Source organism: Electrophorus electricus, chromosome 4 (genome assembly GCF_013358815.1).
Source record: "Electrophorus electricus isolate fEleEle1 chromosome 4, fEleEle1.pri, whole genome shotgun sequence".
Taxonomy (NCBI): Eukaryota; Metazoa; Chordata; class Actinopteri; order Gymnotiformes; family Gymnotidae; genus Electrophorus; species Electrophorus electricus.
In genome coordinates this window covers 13,241,917-13,264,703 of record NC_049538.1, presented here as the reverse complement: position 1 = coordinate 13,264,703, position 22,787 = coordinate 13,241,917, and the positions used below count along the sequence as shown (strand labels likewise).

General features: G+C 39.0%; 3 protein-coding genes across 6 annotated transcripts in view; 1 reads left to right on the top strand and 2 right to left on the bottom strand.

Moving 5' to 3' along the window:
- The window catches only part of LOC113577434 (ATP-sensitive inward rectifier potassium channel 1-like), a 28,708-nt gene extending 23,704 nt beyond the window's left edge, over positions 1-5,004 (top strand). For all 4 annotated transcript variants that reach the window (XM_035524933.1, XM_027010071.2, XM_027010072.2 and 1 more), the window contains one exon: positions 3,577-5,004. In XM_035524933.1, coding sequence (XP_035380826.1) covers positions 3,600-4,700 — 1,101 coding nt within the window. In that variant the 5' untranslated portion in view covers positions 3,577-3,599 and the 3' untranslated portion in view covers positions 4,701-5,004. The remainder of the gene's footprint in view (positions 1-3,576) is intronic.
- Positions 5,005-6,751: 1,747 nt separating this feature from the next.
- LOC113577464 (ATP-sensitive inward rectifier potassium channel 1-like) lies at positions 6,752-16,400 on the bottom strand. Its single transcript, XM_035525427.1, has 3 exons — positions 16,270-16,400; positions 8,405-9,533; positions 6,752-6,825 (listed from the first exon to the last, which is right to left on the bottom strand). The coding sequence occupies exons 2-3, from the start codon at positions 9,513-9,515 to the stop codon at positions 6,752-6,754; spliced, it is 1,185 nt and encodes a 394-aa protein (XP_035381320.1). The 5' UTR covers positions 9,516-9,533; positions 16,270-16,400.
- LOC113577465 (ATP-sensitive inward rectifier potassium channel 1-like) lies at positions 15,418-19,982 on the bottom strand. The gene is made up of 2 exons (XM_027010118.1): positions 18,899-19,982; positions 15,418-15,500 (listed from the first exon to the last, which is right to left on the bottom strand). Exons 1-2 carry the CDS (start codon positions 19,980-19,982, stop codon positions 15,418-15,420), a joined length of 1,167 nt encoding a protein of 388 aa, XP_026865919.1.
- Positions 19,983-22,787: the final 2,805 nt, after the last annotated feature.

Genomic DNA, 22,787 nt, shown 5'->3' with positions numbered 1-22,787 from the left:
CCCCAAACTACATCCTTTTGCATTCTACTCGTCTAAGTTCACTCCTGCTTAATATAATTACGGTATTTTGGATCATAAACTGCTAGCTATCAAACTGGCATTGGAGGAGTAGCAACACTCGAGGGGGTGAATCATCCATTTGTTGTACTCACCAACCACAAAAATCTGGAATTCCTGCACACTGCCAAGCGTCTAAACCCCTAGGTTATCTGTCTGTATCTAGACTTGATTTCAAAATAAGGTTTCATCCTGGATCATGTAATTCCAAATCAGAGGTCCTGTCCCAAGTGTTTCAAGATAGTTCAGAAAATGCTGAGTCCGAAGAAATTCTGCCTCCCCAGGAGACTGCTGCAACTATAAGATGGGAATGTGTTCTACTACTGGCATGACCCCATTCGAATGCATTCTAGGTTACTAGCCACTGCTGTCTCCATAGACTGCTAGCTCCTCCGAGGTTCCGGTTGTTGAGAGGATGTGCAATGAGCAGTTATGGGAGGAGACACATCAGCGCATCGAAGCAGCTTTTGAAATGCCATAAGGAGTTTGGTGGACTGTTGCTGGGCACCGACTCCGTCATACAAACTAGGGGACAGAGTATGGCTTTCAACCAAGGATTTCAAGTTTGTAGGAGGATGCCAGAACTCAACCTGAAGTATATTGGCCTTTTTGGAATCCTTAAGAAAGTCAATGACGTTAAATACCAGCTGGAGCTGCCACCACATTACCAAGTCTCACGAACGTTTCACATGTCTGTTCTTAAGCCTGTGGTTTCAGGTCCCCTAGATGTCATTAGATATGTATGCTGTGAGCAGGCTACGGGGCTCCTGGTGACATGGGGGTGTCCTGCAATGCCTAGTCCACTGAGAGGGCTACGGTCCGGAGAAATGGTGCTGGCCTGTGACAACTTGAACCCGGGTCTGAAGGCAAACTTCCATAGCCAACATCCAGAAAAGCCTGCTACACATCTGAAGGGCCATCCTCAAGGTCTATTGACCTGGCTACTTGTCTGGGCTGTTCTGGGCCCCATCTGTTATGGCCTCTGGGCGTGGGAATGGTGCTTGTCACGGTTGCTCATGTTTCGGACTCCGGGGGGGGAGTCTACTCTCATGCTGCCCTGCTGCTCAGGACTCGATTTCCCACAATGCCCCAGGTAACCACCAGAGATCAGCATCTCTAGAGTACTGATCAGTTTCATCTGTTTCTAGTTAGCCTATATCTATAAGTCTGTTCAGGTTACTTGCTCTTTGCAAGGTATTGCATATTGTCTGTATGCATACTGAGTGTCATCTGTGGACTGCCATCTCTGTGTACTCGACCCTGCCTGTTTTTTGGATTCCATGTGGCTGGTTTTGCCTCTGTATTACTTTAAATGTTTTCTGCCTCCCTGGTTTTGAACTTCTCCTGTCCCTGTTTTCTCTTTTGGAACCTCCTGTATAGTTTTGGCTGCTCAGTACTGGATTTGACTTTTGCCCGACTACTGTTTACGTTTTTGATCTGCCTTTTCATCAGTAAACTGATAGCTAAACTTTTTCCGTGAGCGTCTGAGTTTTTCTGTCACGTTACAGCAAAAGAAGGTCTTCTTTTGTTATTGTGTATCTGAATGCACAATAGGCTGGAGGTAATTGAGGTGAACATGGCGAGGCATGTACTTTAGACACATATTGTGCTATTTAGAACTAGGATTAGAAAACCACTGGGAAACACATCAAAGCATGTGATACATGAATGGATCTGCTTGCATCAACCATAACTGATATTTGATAGCAATGTGAGAGGCGCTATTCCAAGACATGGGGCTTTAGAGGGGACCTCTGTGCAGTTATTAAGGTCTGACCTGCCATCTTACACAACAACAGATGAGAGATCCTAGCATGATGTAGCAAGTTGCATTGAAAAGTGTAAGCCTGGTACAGGACATCCATACAGATCTGGGTCAGATTATAGACTTTTGAAAGTTACAAGCCAGGCATCGATTTCATGCATCATCGCATTATTGCAGGACAAAAACCACATTCAATAGTATCAAATATCAAGTCACAAACATGACATAGAGATGTAATCGACTCCTATTGTAACATTGTAATACATGCTAATATTAAGTTACATAAATCTTGAGAGTGACATGAAAAAGATTTCCCTTACTCATGCCCAGTGGAAAACCAATCTTATTCTCAAATTCTGCTCTAGTTATGTAAGCAAACAGTAAGTTGCATCAGAGATCCTGATATTCCAGATATATATATGCAGACTATATATTTGCAAAACTAACAGTCTATCTCTCTATCCTGCCCTATAAAACTTTGCTTTAGCATCTTTACTGTTGTGACCAAAACCTTTTCAATTTACTACATCATGTCTCCTCCTGCAAACTTCTATCTTTGGTTGTGAGACAGTAAATAAACATGAGGATTCGCCTGTTCTTTGTGTATGGGTAAACCTTAAGGCTTGTTACTATAAAGGGGCCATACATAAGCCCAGAGCTGAAATGGGGAGTCAGAGACACTTTCAAAAAGCGGAAGAGAATAAGACTGAGAAATTGGGACGAGGTGAAAGAGAGGCAGATTATACTGGCACGCTCCTCGACGTGTTTGCCAGACTTCTGGCTGCCATAGAAAACACTACAGCAGGTATGTCCACATCGATCATATAGTTACTCCCAAAGATCTGTGATAAATTATTTGAGTCTGTAAAGTTAATGTGATTAGTAGTTATGTTTTGCCTTTCTGTTATATTTCCTGAGATTTTATCCAACCATTACATTTGGCTTTCACATTTTCTCACCATTGCTTTTATTTCTGGCTATTTTACACATATGGCTAAAATATTATTTTTGTGACATTATAGCGAAAAAATGTTATTGCTTTCTCATCTACAGTGGTCCTAAACAAACTCTGCTGGTTGAGTGTAAATACATGTGTGCAAGAGAGAGCGGTACAGAAGCAAAATGCAACACTCCAAAACAAAACCTAAAGGAACTTCAAATAAGATATTTATTTGTGAAGGAAATTATATACATTTTAAGAATAATAGCCATTTTAATACACAGGCCTTCCATTAAGAGAACCACATGTAATTGGATAGTTGTTTAATTTCTTGGCCAGCTGTGTGTTGGAGATCCATTATTTCATGTGTAAATCAAAAAAGATCTACAGGTCATTTGAAATGTAACATGTGCATTTGGATTATGTTGCTGTTGTCTCAACATAAAAAAATATTAAGTGACAATAACAATAAATCAGGCCATCAGGAGGCATTAAAATCTTCAGCTAGTAATTGATTGCATGGGTTAACAAGCAAATTAACTAAAGTTTTATTTTTATTTATTTTATTTATTTGCCCAATTAAATTTGGTCAGCTAAGGTGGTTGGGCTATGTTTAAAAAGATAAGTGATTCCTATAAGGTTGACAAATGTTAACCTCAAATTAAAGCAGGATTCTACACATTAAAATAATCACTGTTCAATGCAATTGTCAATTTAACAATGTCACTCTTCAATTACTTCTGGAGTTCAATACATACTGATATAACATGTATAAAATTCATTTAGTGCAGCAATGTTTGTATTCTCTCCCCAGATTGAGGCTTTTGCACCTTGAGAATGGCTCGCTCTTTAAGCCAGTTGCTTAGCGGCTACCTGGCTGGGCGACGAATGCGACGAAGACGTCTAGTGACCAAAAATGGCCACTGTAACACTGAGTATGGCAAAATGAGATACAGCGCCTGGTTTGCCTTCATGCAAGACACATGGAGCACCTTTGTGGAACTTCGCTGGTACTCCTTCACATTACTCTATGTGTCCTCTTTCATTTTCAGTTGGTTTATCTTCACACTTATCTGGTACTGGGTAGCCCGTGATAATGGTGACTTGTGGTATCAGAACCCTCCAAGTAACCACAGTTACTGTATACTTAATATGTATGACTTAACCACTTCATACCTCTACTCATTGGAGACACAGCTGACTATTGGCTATGGCTTTCGAGTAATTACCCCAACTTGTCCTAGTGCCATCGTTGTCCTTATTGTCCAAGTTCTTGTTGGTGCAGTCATTGTCTGCTTCTGGTGTGGTGTGCTTATTACCAAAATGTCCTCACCCAAGAAAATAGGCAAAGCAGTCACTTTCACTGAGATGGCTGTAATCTGCTCTAAACAGGATGCACTCTGTTTGCAAATAAGAGTGGCCAACCTTCGCAAAAGTTTGCTGGTTGGCAGTCAAATTTATGGGAAACTAATAAGGACAACAATCACACCTGAAGGAAAAACAATCATTATGGAGCAGATCAATATTGACTTTCAGGTGGACGTTGGGAAGGACAGCCTGTTCTTTGTTTGCCCCTTGACTCTGTACCATGTGCTTGACAAGACAAGTCCATTCTTCCAGATGGCTGTGGACACACTGCCACAGCAGGACTTTGAGCTGGTGGTGTTTCTGGATGGCAAAGCTGATTCCACCAGCTTCCCCTGCCAGGTCAGGACTTCTTACATACCTCAAGAGATCATGTGGGGCTACAGGTTCCTACCCATCATCTCCCGCAGCAAAAAGGGCAAATATTGCGTGAACTTCTCCAACTTCTCCAAAGTCGAGACAGTTGCAACTGCGCACTGTGCCTATTGCTATCATGACGTGAATGCCCACCAACACCAGTCTGCTCACGGAATTGAAAACAAGGGTTTTGAGGTGATTGACGTTAGTGATTAGATGAGTTATGCCAAAAACTGAACTGAACATATTTATTATCTTTGGATTTGCTCTGTCTGGAAATAGCTCTCAAATGTGGAGCACAGTGACAGGACACAGATGATAATAAAATTAGCTTTTAGTAGTGACTAAGAAAGTGAACACAGGGCATAATAATGATGAAACACGTACACACACACACACACACACACACACAAAAAAAAACCTCTGATGAAGGAATTCCAAATGTAACTTGCTCTGAAATATTAAAGATGTGTGCTAATAATAATTTGTGGTTCACTGTTTACATTCTATTGTGGCTATTTTTAAAGGAAATGTGTAAATACATTTGTAAGTATTAAATAACTTATAATAAAGAAATGTTTGTTGTGTTTATTTAAATATATTTAATCTGAACTATACACAAGGCATGTAGAAAGGGTGTGCACACTGTTCCTAATACTCCCAATGTTATTTCAAAATTAATCCAGATTTAATCCATCTATTGGAGTTATCGGGTAAAACATGTAATTCAATTTCAGCACCACATCATGGTCAGCAAGGTAGCTGATAGCTAGTATATAACTTCAGCACCTGACGTGGACAGCACCCACATAGCTTTGAGACCCCACTATGTGAAAGCAACACTAGGCCTGAAATGACATTGTACTGCTTACTGTTGTGTGTTAGAAACTATAAAACTATGTGAAATGAGATGTATACGTAACAGTCACCTGTGGTTGTACCACAGCATGAGCGTAGGGTAGAGAAGGTAAGGCAAATGCTTAGCTATAATGATGGCGCCATTGAGGGCATCTGCTTGTTTTTTTGCACATTCTTTCCTTTTGTATCATAGCTCTTATCGGCTATGATAGAAATACTCTTATTTCTATTGCACTGCAATCTACTCACTCCTTGCTGTTTTTAACAACGGATACATGCTAGCTGGGTGAAATCCTGCTGAGGATCAAAGGAAGTAACTCAAAGTGGCGACTCCCAGGGGAAACAAGCTGGCATCTGGAACAGGCTGAGGGCTTGGGCACACTGTGCTCCCCTGCCTAGTATCCTGCCAGCCAATGTCCAGTCTCTAGAGAACAAGCTGAATGGGCTCAGGTCCAAGGTTAAGTTTCAGAGAGACATTCGGCACTGCAACCTCGCCTGCTTTACCAAGACATGGCTGAACCCAGTGGTACTGGACCAAACCATCCAAGCAGCTGGGTTCTTCTTGGTCTATCAGCACAAGAACGTTTTACTTAAAAGCTATCCCACTGGAGCCCAATGGAGCTGACACACCCTTGGTGAGGCAATGAAGGCAGTGCAGAGAAAGGAAGAGCAGGAGAAGAAAGATAGGCTGCATGCTAGGCTACAAGCAAATACACTCAGAGCAGCTGTCCCGAGTCTTTTCACCAACAAGATGGATGAGCTCAAGATGGATGACAAGAACAGCTGTTATTGCTGTTCCTGGTGCTGACATGGAGTTAATAGTGCACTCCATCTATAGAACGGACAGAATGGTGCACTTGGGGAAGGCCAAAGGTGGAAGTCTGTCATCTACATGCAGTCTATCTGATATGCTAAACCAATTCTTTGCATGGTTTGAAGTCCAAAACAAGAAGACTTCTTACACCACACCTCTTGGTTGGGAGCAGACACTGGTCTTAAATCATCAGGTGAGGACCACGCTGCAGACAGTGTTTGCCAACAAAGCAGCGGGTGCAAACAGTTTCTGGACGGACACTAAAGATCTGTGCAAATCAAATATGAGGTGTAATAGTAAAATATTCACCCTCTTACTATAAGCTGCAGTATCAACAAGCTTTAAGACCACCACAATCATCCTGAGCCCCAAAGGCCTCAATGACAACTAACCAGGTGCACTAACATCGATCATGAAATGCTTTCCCACACCTAAGCCATCATTCCTTCAGATATGGACCAGCAGCAATTTGCCTACAAATAAAAGGACAGAGACAGAGGACCTTTCTAACACACTCGACATGGCACTGACAACCCAATATGTATGTTAGGATATTATTTGTGGATTTTAGCTCTGCTTTCAACACCATTATTCCTCATAAACTGTTCAGCAAACTGGGGATCTTAGGTTTGAGCAGCCTCATTTTCTTCTGGGTCAGAGACTTCCTATCTGACAGACCAGAGAGTCAAGATTGTAAACTACACCTCCTCCACTCTTATCCTGAACATTGGAACCTCGCAGGTGTTGTGTACTGAGCCCCAGGCTCTTTACCCTGTTTACACTTAACTGCACACCTATTCACTCTTCAAACATTATAACATTTGCAGACACCACAATAGTAGACCTCTGTCAGAGGGCGATGAGAGTGCCTACATGAATGAGGAATGTCTAGGTGAATGGTGCAACTTCAACAACTTAATACTTAACACCTACAAGACAAAAGTAATTCAGGAGAATAAGAAAGCCAGACCAACTCCCCCTCCACTTTTCTGGGGAAGCAATAGAATGAGTGGAGAATGAAGTATGTGTCCACATATACAGACACTTATCATGGCCTCCTAATACCTGGTCTCCATGGTCTACCTAATAATGCCTGATAAAGAGGGCACAACAAAGTCTGTACTTCTTAAGGAAGCTGAAAAGGGCTCAGCTACCACAAAAGTTCCCCCCACCCATCTGTAACCATGTACTCTTAATGCTATACTCTGCACCTTTTGAACATTCAATGAACAATCACTTTACACATGCAGGGCATATGTAATATTATTCAGACTGTCTAGAACACCTCTGGAACAGAATAACTGCATCACCCTTTTAAAGCCAATGTTATTTAACTAGTCATACTATATTGTTGCACTTTTGATGCTCATACTGCCTCCTGTAAATAGAGTGTACCTTATTTATAGTGTGATCTAATCTCAAACTGCTAATTGTAATTCACACTGCAATCTCAAACCATTGACCACCCTGCTGTTTGTCAAACTAATTTACATTGTAAACATCATCCATGAAAGACTGTAACCACTTTCTTTCTGCTTATTCTTGCCACCCGTAGAAATTTCATTATATAAATTTATAATAAAAATAAGGACTCTCTTACACTTCATATCTTATATAAATAAAATATTTATATCAAACATCTCCTGATTTACTTTGAAGTAGTGGAACAATATACTGTGTTCTCCTGCAGTGAAAACTGATTTCTGTGAAGACAGGTGTGTTAGTCATGTCCACTGTTTCACTTGCTAGTCACTGGAAGTGGTACACCTTGCCTTAACTTAAAGGCAAAGATGCAGTGGTTGAAAACAGGTGAGCTATGAATTATAGCTTGCTCTTGGGGTTTGGGAAACACTAAGATTTTAAAAGTTTGTGCATTACAGTCTTCATAAAAACAAACTGAGAACAAGTTTTTGGCAAAATCACTTTTATTTGCATATCATAACTAATATGTGGTAACATGAAAATATATGATCTCCATAATTAGTTCCTATCAGTTACCCATTTCAACAAGAAAAAAACTTCCATAAATAGAAAAACATATAAGCCTGCCATATAAGATTATGTAAATGCATCTGAACATTAACTGGCAGAATTCCTTGTTTCACTAAAGAAAGAACAAGGAAGTTTCATTCTTAGTGCTTTTAAGGAAACATGTTTCCATACATACATAATTTTTAAAGAATGTAATTTTAAGATTTTCTTTTATAGAGTGTTTCTGTGTTTATTGATGGTTGGAAACTCTGGTGACCAATGTTGTCCTGGTTAGTAGTGTTACAGGCTTCAAAGTCCAGATTGTCAGTGCCACCTCTGGGGTCATAATGGTGAGCTCTCTCATTACTGAAGCAGAAGATACAGTGTGGAGTCGGTGTGGGTACCAGTCTGGCGAGCATAGAGAAATCCACGCAGTATGTGCCTTCTTTGCTACGGGAAATAATGGGGAAAAATTCATAACCCCACATGATCTCTCTAGGGATATAGGAAGTCCTGGCCTGGCAGGAGAAGTTAGTGGTCTCATCTGTGCCATCCAGAAACACCACCAGCTCAAACTGCTGCTGGTGCAGAGTGTCTGCTGCCATCTCAAAAAATGGACTTGTCCTGTCAATCACATGATACAGGGTCAAAGGACAGACGAAGAACAGGTTGTCCTTCCCAGCATCCACCATGAAATCGACAGTGATCTGGTCCATGATGATGGTCTCGCCGTCAGGTGTGACTGTTGTTCTAAACATCTTACCATAAATCTGGCTCCCAACCAGTATAGTTTTACGTAGGTTGGCCACTCGTATCTGCAAACACAGGGCACCATTTCTAGGGCTGATGACAGCCTTTTCACTGAAGTTGATTGTCTTTGCTCTTTTCTTAGGTGAGGCCATTTTGGCGATAACCACGCCACACCAATAGCATTTTACGAGTGTACCAATGAGAGTCTGGATATTGAGAACGACGAGTGCACCCGGGCAATATGGGGTAATGACCCTTGCAGTGTAGCCAATGGTCATCTGCGTTGTTATGGAGTAGAGGAAAGCAGTGGTCAAGCCATAGACATTCATTACACAAGGGTTGTGGTCAGGTGAAGGATTCTGCCACCACAAGTCTCCATTACTGCGAGCAATCCAGTACCAGATAAGTGCAAAAAGGAAGAAGCTGAGAAGGAAGGCAGCTCCGAACAAGATGAACACTATAGTCCAACGGAGCTCCAGGGTGGTTGTCCATATGTCTAGCAAATAGGCCAAGCGACTGCTGTACTTCACATTGCCATATTCAATGTTGCAGTGACCATCTTTTGTCACCAGACGGTTCCGGTTAATCTGGCGCTTGTCCAAGTAATCTCTGAACAGCTGTGGCAGTGTGCGTGTCATTTTCAAGATGTATTCAATCTAGGGATAAAACATATCAGCATTTTGAAAGATGTACTGAGTAAACCTTAATTGTGTAAAGTTAAATATATTTACTTGAAATAATGTTTAAAGTGAAAATGAACATAGAACAACAGGGCTGAACCTCAGTTTCAAATTTTATTTTCCACTAAAATGAATTTTAAAAAAACATTAGTATTTGGAATAATTCAGCAAAAGCAGTTTTCTAAAATGAGAAAAATAAAATCTTCCAATACATATGAATTTTATAGATGACTTTGATGTTGCATTGCCTGTGTCCTGGCTTTAAAAGGGTCTAGAACATTGTATATATGCATAAATCTTTTTCCGCCTGCTATATGAGATCACGTTTTTGTTTTTATTTCACTGGCTGTTTTCCTTTTTTTATTTGGAGAATACATTAATCCATGACTGTAGCACATTCACATCACTATTTTCTGTAGTTTTTTTTCCTTGCCCTGTATATCTTCCTCTACATTTTGCCTCAGCATATAAGGAAGTAAAACTAAATGAATTTAAGAAAGAGCAAATGGGCTGGCCTGTGTACCACTCTGGAAAAAAGGCAAGGTAGGATAAATGGATAATGTGAATTCATTTAGAGCTAAACTCAACCTCAAAAGCGAATCAGACTGGAGTGTTCAGTCTACAAAGTGATGTCGAGTATTCAGATTGGCACTTACCTGCTATTGATGCTTTCCTGTCTTCAAACTAGAAGGTCAACCATAGACTATATTACTAATAGTTTATAAGGATTACTAAGAAGGAATTGTGCAGTTTATTAACCATTATATCATAATTTTGACTTCCTTTTAATACTGATTCCTTTTCCTATTCCCCACACTCATTCAAATCGGTCTCTGACACTTTGGGTCTCAGCTCTTGAGTCTTCTATGGTTCCCTCCTATGTGTAAGGCTGGACTTAAGGCATATAACAATATTTATCTGTACACAAAATCAGTTGGGTTTTTTCACTACAAGTTTACACAACAAGTTTACAGGAGAAGCTAGTTAGTTCAGAACAGGGTAAATATCACACAAAACAGTCTGTTTTCTCTGCCAGGATCTTATTCTCAGAAGTCACCCAGGAACACCTCGTTCTTTTTCAGATCAGGTCACGTAAGCAAAACAATAACTTGCATCAACGAACACTATTCTCTGCCACCCTGTGCAGTTTGTATTAAATCACTCCATTTTAATACAATTCTCTTCCTCCATGCATTTCTGTGTGGTTATACATATTATGGAATGTCATGTATGTGTATAGCCAGTGCCTTGTTTATACTTTTGCTGGTTAAGAAACGAATAATAGAAAGTCTCCATAAAGCGATCAAGTTTTAGCTTCTGGAGTCTTTGTTTATGAGAGTGGTTAAGGTACTTGGCTAGTAATCAGAAGGTTGCTGGTTCAAGCCCCACCGCCATCAATTTACCACTGCTGGGCCCCTGAGCAAGGCCTTTAGCCCTCAATTGCTCAAGTTGCAATTGTAATCAGCTTTGGATAAAAGTGTCAGCTAAATGCCATAAAATGTCAAATAAATGTTGGTAAGTCCTATATGTTGAGAACACTCATGGAATGTTCTTGGGTCTGGTGTTCCACTCTTTTTGCCAGGGCAACTTCCCATTCATGCAGTGACTACTAGTCTTCTGCTACATATCTTCTATCTGAGCCTCTCCCAAATTCCAAGTGAGTGAAAGCAGTCACCAGAGTCAATAAGGTTTCGGTCTATATTTCCAGGCACTGCCCAAAAGGTGGTGTTGCTAGCCCTGTGAGCAGCACCTGTTCAACAGGCTTATGTTTTTGCAGAGTAATCTCCTTCATGCTTTCATTCTACAAGATGGAAGAAGTTATTGACATCAATAGTAGACACTGGAGCTACAATAGGCTAATACAAGATAAGCTATAACAATCCAGTGGGACAGATTTTTTTTTTCTACTAGTAATGCATTCTTCATCACTGGAACATGCAAATACATCTAAAATTGCACACAGCAAGTCTTTTAAGGGGAGAAAACTAGGCTACCTAGCCATCTCACAGGGCCAACAAGAACTTCTACCAAATAAAAAATTGCCTTAAAAAGCAGGCCCACAGTTCACACTCTGCACCTGTACTAAGCTGGTATTTTCCATTTGTTTGTACAATGACACAGGCCTTCAAAATAGACTGGCATTTGTACTCACAAAAAAAACAACAACACTGGTTTGGTCTAGCCTTGGGCCAATAAACGACATGATTGTATGTCGTAATAATTTAAAGCAGTGACGATATTAGGTAAATTATCCTTCTATTTCTTTTTATCACGTACTAATGACATTTACCACTGATTTGTGTCAATGCCTTTGACTTTATACAAACATTCTATTTTATGGTGTATGAAAATTTTAGACATATAACAGAAAAGATGGCATTTAAGTATACCACATGATCATAGATTCTCCAACTAACTATAAATTTACGTTTTTAAACCACCACTTGAAAATATTATATGTAGATATATAATGTAGAGTTTCAGTCTGCCAAAGAATGCTGGGTACATGGACATGAAACAAACTCTGCTACATGTGACCTACTCCCCAGTAGACCGTAAAAATGGATGAGCTTGTACAGAAGATGGGTGTCACTGTGCCAGTTTGGCAATATTTTGGTTTTCAACGAGACAAACTCAGAGAACATTTAGATGTCAAGAGTGTTACATGCTGTCTATGTGATGGCACACATCATTTTTGCCACAGTGGAAGCTTATTTCCAGACAGCCACACTGCAACCAATATAGCTAAGGGTCTTTGCTCTGTATTCAATGAATGGAAGCTGGCAATGATGATCCGCTAGCATGGTAGCGTATGATCGATAATGGCAGCTGCGCAAATACATGTGTGTGCGCGCGCAACAAGTACCCTGTCCAGTGTGTTTTAAGCACAGCTGGAAAATGCTAACTCCTCACACTCTCATCTTAAATCTGACAAGGTTAGCATGCTTGTCTTCCTTGCAAAGAATGTGCACTGGCATATGGTAGTGACCAAAGTTAATTTTGCTACTGAATGTACAACTTGTACACTACTATTTGTTAATTTTTGGCATATTTTGTCAATCCAACAGAATGTTTTTATTTATTGCTGTGTTAGTTTATTGCTTACTGTTTAAAATGTAACATTAGCCAGTGCCCATCTGTTTTAGATTCAAGCTATTTAATTGTATGCCTTTGATTTAGATTGTTCATTTATTAAGGATGCTGTACAAGTTTTTTCCAAGTTCGTAATTTGAAGTTCATAATTTATTCCTATAAATAAAAATAAAATCTTTGCATAATACTCTGCCCGATGACTGTATTTGCTGTAGACATTGGTGCAAAAATGCTTGTCGGTAACTGGTGAAAAGTTAAATGAAAAACAATATTTGTGTATAAACCAATCTGGATTGTTAAAGACCTTAAACTACAACTATTAGGGTAATATACATGCATCATAAACAGGTATTATTATTGCTTCATAATATTCAAACTTTTTTTTTCTTCCAGAATTAAGATTCCCTGTTAATTATTTATTGCTCAACTGAGATGCAGCAAATGTTTTACTGCTGCGCATGTAAATTAAACACGTGACTGAAACAGATGAAAAGCCCTGTAATGCTTATGTGAGGTACTTAGTAAATGAAATTTTAACTTGATAAAATCTTTTAATTGGGATAAATCTGGAGACGATAATTGTTTGCCTAAATTTACATTATAGCCCAAGCCTAGTTTGGTCTGAGGCTTGGGATCAGGACAAATCAGTGCCAATACAGATAAAATCTCAAGGGCACCAGTGAACTCTTTTGGAAACTGGACATCCATCAGCACATAGCCTCTGTATGGAAAGATGGAATAGCTAAAGTCCAAAATTGCTAAATCTGTCATTTGTTGCACAGGAAACTGAGACAGCTGCTGCTTACAAGGGTGACCATATATCTGCCATTTCACTATAGATGTGAGACCTAGTCGCTCAAGTACTGGAGCAATGCTCATAGTGCTCATAGCATGGCTCCATGCAGAACAAGAATGCTGCTTACTTGCTAGGTCACTTTTATTTGAGTTCCTGCTGTCTTTAGCCTAATTTTTTTTTCAGCCACCTGCTCTTTCAGAAATTAGTTTTGTTTTTATGCTCCTTTATTGTAATGAATCTTGAGCACTAAGTTAATGTACACAAAGGTTTATTTTACAGTGAAACCCCTCACTACTTTTCTGCTCTGATCTAAGCACGTCTAGAAAATTAGGGGGTCTGTTTCTTCTTTTTTTTGAGGTGCAACTGTAGTAACATTAAGTCAGCCCCCCCTGCACCTCTGAACAGTTGCTCTACTCTCACTCTGTCCATATCTTAGGTCATGATGCCTCCTTTCTGGACCGTGTAGGCTAAAAATGGTTCCCATCTCTGACCAAATGGTTCCATCTCTGACAGGTTTTCCCCTGATTTTTGCGGCATCAAAGAAGAGGACCACAAATCTTCACCAGATTCTACATATCCACAAGCATGATTTATGGAATCCAGATACTCTTCTAGTTTTACTTCAGGGTTAGTGAAACTTAAAGCCCTTACTATTTCAAGAACAGGACCCTTTAGGCCAGTGTCCTGACTGCTTCTCTGTGCACCGGAAAACTGCTCTAAGCCGGTAGTAACTATAGCTCAGATTCATAAATTCTCCCATAACATGGAGAAAAGACTCCATTGTGTTGCCTTAAGTGCTAAGAAGATGACAGAGTTTGTAAGTCCTCCATTGCTTTTCCCACTGATAAGAGGTTTCCCAGCTTTTCATAAAACCCATCTGAAATGGCATAATGAATTTCCAGGGTGAGGAACCATCATGTGTTCTTACCTGAGGTGAGACAGTGGATTTAACACTTTTGTGCACTCACACAGAAGCATGGGACTATTAGTCTCAACATCAAAGGTCCTCCCTTTTACTCTTACACCCCCCAAACAACTTTTTGAACATCTTTAACTTTGTCTACAGCAGAAACTTCATTAACCCCAACTACTAACATGACAGTGGAAAATAAGTCTTCACCTTTATACCAATTCTCAAGCTCTGAAGTCTAGAATATGGCTTCTGCTCCATTTTAGAATTATATGCCATGTCTCTTTTAATGCATTATCTGACCTTAATTGCTATTAAAGGGTTAACTGGAAAAGAATTACACAGCTAAACTGCTGTATTTAGCTAAGTTTTAATATCCCAGCAGTACCTCCATTTCGTCTAGGGCCCCATCCCTCCAAGGTGAATACTTAAACATATGCTTATAAAATAGGGATGGCACCTTAGATTCAGCAAATAAATGTCATTACTCACCTGGTATGTGTTTTTTCTTTAAAAATAATGAAATTACATTCCTAGATAGCCAATAGTACCTATACATCATCAAGTGGAGTGTAAAAGATAATTAAATACAGCAACACTACACATTTTAAAATGGATCAAACTGTGCTTTGTTTATTCTTTCTTCAGAGTTGTCTCTGAATTAATTAGTAAAAACAAAAACAAAAAGGGCTGAGTTGTTATTGGACAGCTCATAGACTATGTTCAGCTTTATAAGCAAATTTTAACACTTGTTAAGCAACTTTTAAATTATTCCCAAATAAAACAATTAGTTTTTAATGAAGCTATATTGCTCTTACCCCTTCTAAGTGTTCTACATAGCGTGTTTCCTATGCCGACAGCATAGGTGTGTTTAGACCCATTTAATATGTGCTGAAGCAACCCTAAACTGAGTCCCAGCAACCCTAAAAATGTCATTTTTGCTGTTTTTTTAAACACAAGTTTGTCTCTTATAAGCTGAAAAATGTTGAAACCATAGAAAGTACATGATTTAAACATATTTTAACAATGAAAATACAGCAGTACCCCCATGTGATCCACATTCACCCCATGCCCCCATGTGATCCACGTTCTTTCTCCAACCTTTCCTTTGCCCCGCTCTCCCCGAAGCCGTGTAGTGACTGCGCTGAGAGTATACACGTGTACACACCCACCCACACACCAGTTACAGTCTGTGGTGTGGGGGCTCCACTCCAGTTAGTAGCATAGACAAGGATTTCTTCACTTTTGCATTATTTTTTATACCTCATCGTCTTTTTAAGTTAGGTTTTCTCAGATTTGCTGGTGTCTTTCCAGTCACAGCGTTTCCCCTGCCCAAAAAGATAAAGTCTGGGAATGAGAGTCCACAATTTTGTTAAAATGGGTGTGGGGTGGTCTGGTTTCAAAGCTCTGATCCTGAAATCACCCATTGCCAGCATTAATCCCATGTTACTCAGTTTATGCCTTGATGCAGGCAAGTTTTCCCCCCCCCCCCCCCGCCCCCGCCCCCGCTAGTGAGCATTGTGGCCTTAAAACGTTAAAACAACTGGCTGTTTCACTCCGTAGAGCCAAAAAATTAAAATAAAAGGATAGTGCCAGTGGAAGCTGGTCAAAAATATTCTGGGTGGGGCTGAGACAATCAGTTTCAGCAACCATCCCAACACAACACAAACTACTAGTGCTCTGTGAAATAGCCAGTAATTATTTAATTGGCATTAACAATCAAGAGACTAAGAATAAATGCCATTAGCTGCAGCTCTAATGTGCTCAGATAGAAGGCTAAGACTTGCTAAGACTAGCACAAACCTAGGTTTCACTAGCCTAGCTAGTTCATTGGTACTATAAATAAAAAACTACCACAAAATACACAACCTGACCAGTTGTAGCTAGGCTAGCCATCTTAGAAAGCTACTCACCAATGTGTAGTTTCTCCACCAGTCTTCTCAAATGGTCTTCTGAAATGCCATGTCTTGAGTAACCGCGTTCATCATCATCAACAACATAAGCCCCTACTCCAACACTAACTGACTGCTATTAATTACACCATATGTATCTACTCCACCTCTGACTGACTGTTATCAAAACCGTTGTCTCTACTCCACCAGTGACTGACTCTGCTTGGGGCAATAAATAACGATAAATGCGCTTTAGGCATCAGATTCGAGGACGCTGATTGGCTAAATTTATGTTACCATGCGGATATTGTATCAGCACTGGTCAGTAATTGGCTACGCTGTGGCTGTGACTGGACGATCTTTCTGTCGCCCCAGAAGTGAGATTGAATGAACCAGGAAGTTAATTTCCCCAATATATTTAATATATTACTTATTATTATCCATTTTATCACACTCATACTTAAAACAAATAGTTATTGATTAATTTAAATATTCAAACAACAATTATTTTATTACAAATAACCCTCTATTGGCCAGCCGCCACTGCCTGGAATCTATAACCTAGCTAACTAGTGAAGTTAGCTCTCTTCCAAAGCGTTTCGAAAGTTATCTCACATACGATTAATAGTAGGCTCCTAGCTTACTTACGAGTTATTTAGCGTTAGTTAGCTCACAACGTCTGATAGAAAGATGTTTTTACTTGAGAAACCTTGGAATAGCCGACTTTTTACAGTACCAATTCTCTAATAATTACGGGCTTATTGGGAGACAAAAGATAGATGGTTGCACTGAACACGTTAAATAGTACATTCCAGTCTGACTTTAAAATAAACCAAAAATATTAAATGATTAATTATCTACTGAAGCAGGCGAACCCCATATTGTCAGACATCCAAACAACTTTAATGAATTCTGAAAGTGTGTCCAAGTCCAGTTTATCTGACGCTAACAAAACACGTTAGCTTCGTATATAGCCATTTGTTGAAAACCCAATCTAAACTGGTTTAAACTCACGTGTGCCATTGCACACGTTTCTCCAGATGTCTTATTACTAAATTTCATCAGGCTTGCTTGTGGTAAGCATCTGACCTAAGCCTCTTTAAGAAAAAAAAACCAAAAAACAAAAAAACCCAACAACCAAGAAATCCCAGTCATAGAGTCTCAGGGTTAAATATGCTTGTGCAGCCCTGTAACCTCCTCCCATCCTCCACTTTAGTCACAATCACAGTTCAAGTCTTATATTTAAACCTTAGTAATCTCTCCATGAACAAATGAAAAATAAGTACATAAAGGTTAACTCCAGTTAGCCAACACATACCTAACTTGTTATATTACTACTTACACATAAAAACAAATTATAAATTGAACTGTTAGAATCATTTTCTATAGTGTTTTATAGGAATATTGTAAAATGTTTACTTATCCACTTTAATAACAACACAGAAATATTGTTTTCAATTGTTTCCTATTGCTGAAGTTTCTCTCTGTTAAAGATTGTTTTTAAGACAGCAAAAGTGTTTGTTTTTTTAATAGATTTACTTGCAATTGCCTATGTTGCTTACATTGGAGAAGTCCATGTGATATTTGCTCTCTTTGCTTTGGGAGATGATCGAGAGGAACTGGCAGCCCCACATGATCTCCTTAAGGACACAGAAAGTCCTGACCTGAGCCTATTTATTCTCATGCAGAAGTAATCAGCCCTGGTCTACTCTGTTTATGATTAGTTAGCACAAAGCCACTGCTGTTCATATATTATTTGTGCATAGTAAAACAGCAATGGTCGTGTGATCCTGTGGTCAAAAAATGACCATTCATGGCAACAGAGCTGCAGTTCAACAAGGTGTTAATATTCTTTTGTTTTATAATAAAGTGGATTGTGAGTGTGTATTAAACAACATTTTTTATTTATAGAAAAAATCTTTCAGTTGGCCCTCCTGGTTTACTTTGAAGTAGTGGAACAAATTACTGCATTCTCCTGCATTGAAAACTGATTTCTGTGAAGATGGGTGTAGTAGTCAAGCCCAGTGTTTGACTTGATAGTCACTGGAAGTGCTACATCTTGCCTTAACCTAAAGGCAAAGATGTCGTGGTTAAAAACAGATGAGAAAGACCCAATATCTTTTTATATAATCTTAGCTTTCTGCTGAAGTGTGGGAGACACTATATTTTTAAAAGATTATACATTAAAGTATTCATAAAAACACCAATTAAAAACAGAATTTTGGCAAAATAATTTTATTTGCATATTACAATTAACATATGCTCGCATATATGAAAAAATATATGATCGTTTTTTTCTCCCATATTATTTCCTGAATGTTACACAATTGCAGCAGCACTACAACATTCCTGGCCTTTCTATTCATTGTCATGAGACAATGTGTTTTAAAAAGCTTCCATAAATATAGAAATATATAAGGCTGCCATATAAGATTATGTAAATGCATCTGAACATGAACTGGCAGAATTCCTTGTTTCACTGAAGAAAGAACAAGGAAGTTTCATTCTTAGTGCTTTTAAGGAAACATGTTTACTTACACACATAATTTTTAAAGATGTGTACTTTAAGGTTTTCTTTTATGGAGTGTTTGTATATTTACTGATTGTTGGAAACTCTGGTGACCAATGTTGTCCTGGTTAGTAGTGTTACAGGCTTCAAAGTCCAGATTGTCAGTGCCACCTCTGGGGTCATAATGGTGAGCTCTCGCATTACTGAAGCAGAAGATACAGTGTGGAGTCGGTGTGGGTACCAGTCTGGCGAGCATAGAGAAATCCACGCAGTATGTGCCTTCTTTGCTACGGGAGATAATGGGGAAGAATTCATAACCCCACATGATCTCTCTAGGGACATAGGAAGTCCTGGCCTGGCAGGAGAAGTTAGTGGTCTCATCTGTGCCATCCAGAAACACCACCAGCTCAAACTGCTGCTGGTGCAGAGTGTCTGCTGCCATCTCAAAAAATGGACTTGTCCTGTCAATCACATGATACAGGGTCAAAGGACAGACGAAGAACAGGTTGTCCTTCCCAGCATCCACCATGAAATCGACAGTGATCTGGTCCATGATGATGATCTCACCATCAGGTGTGACTGTTGTTCTAAACATCTTACCGTAAATCTGGCTCCCAACCAGAAGAGTTTTACGTAGGTTGGCCACTCGTATCTGCAAACACAGGGCACCATTTCTAGGGCTGATGACAGCCTTTTCACTGAAGTTGATGGTTTTTGCTCTTTTCTTAGGAGAGGACATTTTGGTGATAACTATTCCACACCAAAAACATTTTACTACTGTACCAATGAGAGTCTGGATATTGAGGAGGACAATTGCATGTGGGCAATATGTGGTGACAACCCTTGCAGAATAGCCAATAGTCATCTGTGTTGTTATAGAGTAAAGCAAAGCAGTGGTAAAACTGGTGACATTCTTTATGCAAGGTGTGTGGTCAGCTGAAGGGTTCTGCCACTTCAGATCTCCATTGCTGTGAGCAGTCCAGTACCAGAGAAATGCAAAAATGAACCAGCTGACAAGGAAGGCAGCTGTGAACAAGGTGAAAACTACAGTCCAGCGGAGCTCTAAGATGGTTGTCCATATATCCAGCAAATAGGCCAAGCGACTACTGTGCTTCACATTGCCATATTCAATGTTACAGTGGCCATCTTTGGTCACCAGACGGTTCCGGTTAATCTGGCGCTTGTCCAAGTAATCTCTGAGCAGCTGTGGCAGTGTGAGTGTCATTTTCAAGATATATTCAATCTAGAGATAAAATGCATCAACATATTGAAAGATGTGCTGAATAAAACTTAATTTTATTGGTTAATTATATTTACTTGACGGAATGTTTGACAGAATGTCTCTGCTCTTAAAGTGAACACGAACAGAGAAAAAAGGGCTTTTTCCATCAAAGTGAATTAAAAAAATATTTCAAAAGTCAAATAACTCAGAGAAAGCAGGTTTCAAGGATGAGAAAACAAAGGCAACCTTCTATACAAATACATTTTATAGATGAATTAACGAGGCTGCATTATCTGTGTCCTGGCATTGAAGGCTCTAGAAAGTTCTATATATGCAGAAATGCATTTCCCCCTACTAGCTTCTCTGCTCTTGAAGTTCAGGCAAGTTTTTTTCTCCCTTCTTTATTATTATTTTTTTTAAATTGCAAAATTCAAGTACATTTCCCTTTACATTTATGGCATTTAGCAGAAGCATGCTTATATAAATCGTCCAGCAAATCAACAGCGAAGAAATACTGTCACCCAACACATCACCATTGTATTTTAATGCCAAAAATTCAAAAAGAAAGGTGATGTCTAAAGGGCCACTACTTTAGTCCTTTTTTTTTTGTCCTATACATCCCTTGCTCTGCTACTGCATTTAAAATTAAGTAAAACCAAATAAAACAGAGCAGGTGGCTTAGCCTGTATACTGATCAAGAAAAAAGGCAGGATGGGATAAAAGGAGAGTGTGGAGTGAACATTCTGTGATCTCATTTAGAGCTAAGCTCAGCTCTAATAGAAAGAAGCGGTAGAATGGAGTGTTCAATTTAAAGTACAAAGTGACGTCAAGTATTCAGGCACTTACCTGCTATAGTTCTCCTGTCTTCAAATCAGATGGTCTACAAGACTATATTATTGTTTGTAAGGATTGCTAAGCAGAAATTGCAGTTTATTAATCATTGCATAATAATCTTTTTCTTCCTTTTAATCTTGATTGCTTTTCTTATCCCCCACATTCATTTAGAAACTGTATCTCTGACACCTTGGCTTTCAGCACTTGATTACCTTCTATGGTTCTCTCTATAGTTCCCTCCTACAGGTAAGGCTGGACTTGTGTTGTATAATAATTTTTATCTGTACACAAAATCAATCCTTTTTTTCACTGCAGCAAAGGGGGATGGATTTACATAATATGTTTTCAGGACAAGCGAATGAGTTCAGAATAGGGTCAACAGCACACAAGCAGTCTATTATTTCAGCAAGGATGCACCAGCTTTTTTGTTGAAGTTACCCATGAAATGCCTCGTTCTTGTTTAAATCAGGTTATGTAACCAAACAATAAGTTCTATCAAGGAACACTATTATTTGCAATCTTGTGCAGTTTGTATTACATCATTCCAATTTATCATACTTTCTCTATACCGATGTCTTCCTCCAAGTATTCCTTGTGGATACTGTATAGTAATACATATTAATATGTAAGGTTATGTATATGTGTATTGCCAAACTCTTGTGTTTATACTTTGTTGAGTACGAAAATTATTTAAAACCGAGACCTTATATAAATTGTCAATACAGCTATCAAACCTTTTTGCAGAGGATTTTTAAAACAACATGATCAGCTAAAGTGATCTCTGCAAGAGATCCCAATGTACAGGCTTCAAATGATTAAGATTCATATTTCAGTTTCACAGTATTTAATAGAAATAATGAAAAAAGTATTTTTTATCAAACAAACCCAAAGCCACCCACAGTAGTGTCATAAGTAAAGCCCTCACACACAGTGACACCCACGAAACCAGCTTTACCTTAATTAATGGTAAGCCACTGTCTCTCAATGGGAGGGCATTGCAGCAACTTCTAAACCTTGTTTACATTAGCCTTGACCAGATGGAACCATTCAATGTCTTTGAAAGATGGGATATGGACACTGCTTTTTTGCACTGTCAGAGCTGTTGACAAATGGTTTATAATGTCATGTGCATTTAAAAGCTAAATTTAAAGGAATTTACATTTAGGATTTTACTGTCCTGGAAAATAATTTTGCCATAGTTCCTCAAATCCTTTGAACCTTACCGAAAACACTGAGCAGTATTGCTAAGTGGAAAATATAATCAGAATTTGGAGCTGTGAAATAGATTCCATATCACAATGCCCCAGGAGACCCTAAACCAGCTCTGCTCTATCTGGTTGATCATTTGATGCCCCGGCTCCACCTATCCACCACCCTGCTTTCTACATGTCTCATGTCTGAGAATTATTCAAAGCTCTATTTAGACTCTGTATTTGTCCTTTGCAAAGTGTTGCTAATATGTGTTCGTGAGCCCCGTTTCCATTGTGTGCTATTGTTGAAGCTCCTTTGTGTCTGTTCTGTACTGGAATAGTTAGTTACACTGTAAGCTGAGAGCATAGCTTGCTGTATAGGTTGTTTTTCTATGGAGACTATACATAGTATCCTACATATAACTTTGTCTTATGATAATAGATAACATTCTCTTGATGCTGTAGGAAATTGCGATGGGTATAAATGTTTATTCAGTCTTTATTATTGTTTCACATATACTGCATATTCTTTTAACCTGGTCACATTACTAATCGTAAATTAAGTCATGCACATTTAAAATTTTTCTCATGATGTTCAAGAATATATGCATGTATTATGAAACCACAACCATAGTTTGATCCTTAATTAATAGTATTGCAAGTCGTTAAATACAATTCCTGCTAGGAAAATCAAATAAAAAATAATTCTTATCATTCATGCACAATTAGAAAATATTTATGCGTACAGTGACCAATCAGTGAACAAAAATATTTAATTCTAAGC

Coding starts and splice junctions, on each gene's coding strand:
- LOC113577464 (XM_035525427.1), bottom strand. CDS start 9,515: ATGACACGCACACTGCCACAGCTGTTCAGAGATTACTTGGACAAGCGC. Junction 6,826..8,404: donor TACTAACCAGGACAACATTG/GTCACCAGAGTT, acceptor CTGGTCTGTCAG/ATAGGAAGTCTCTGACCCAG.
- LOC113577465 (XM_027010118.1), bottom strand. CDS start 19,982: ATGACACTCACACTGCCACAGCTGCTCAGAGATTACTTGGACAAGCGC. Junction 15,501..18,898: donor CAATCTGGACTTTGAAGCCT/GTAACACTACTA, acceptor GTATACTCTCAG/CGCAGTCACTACACGGCTTC.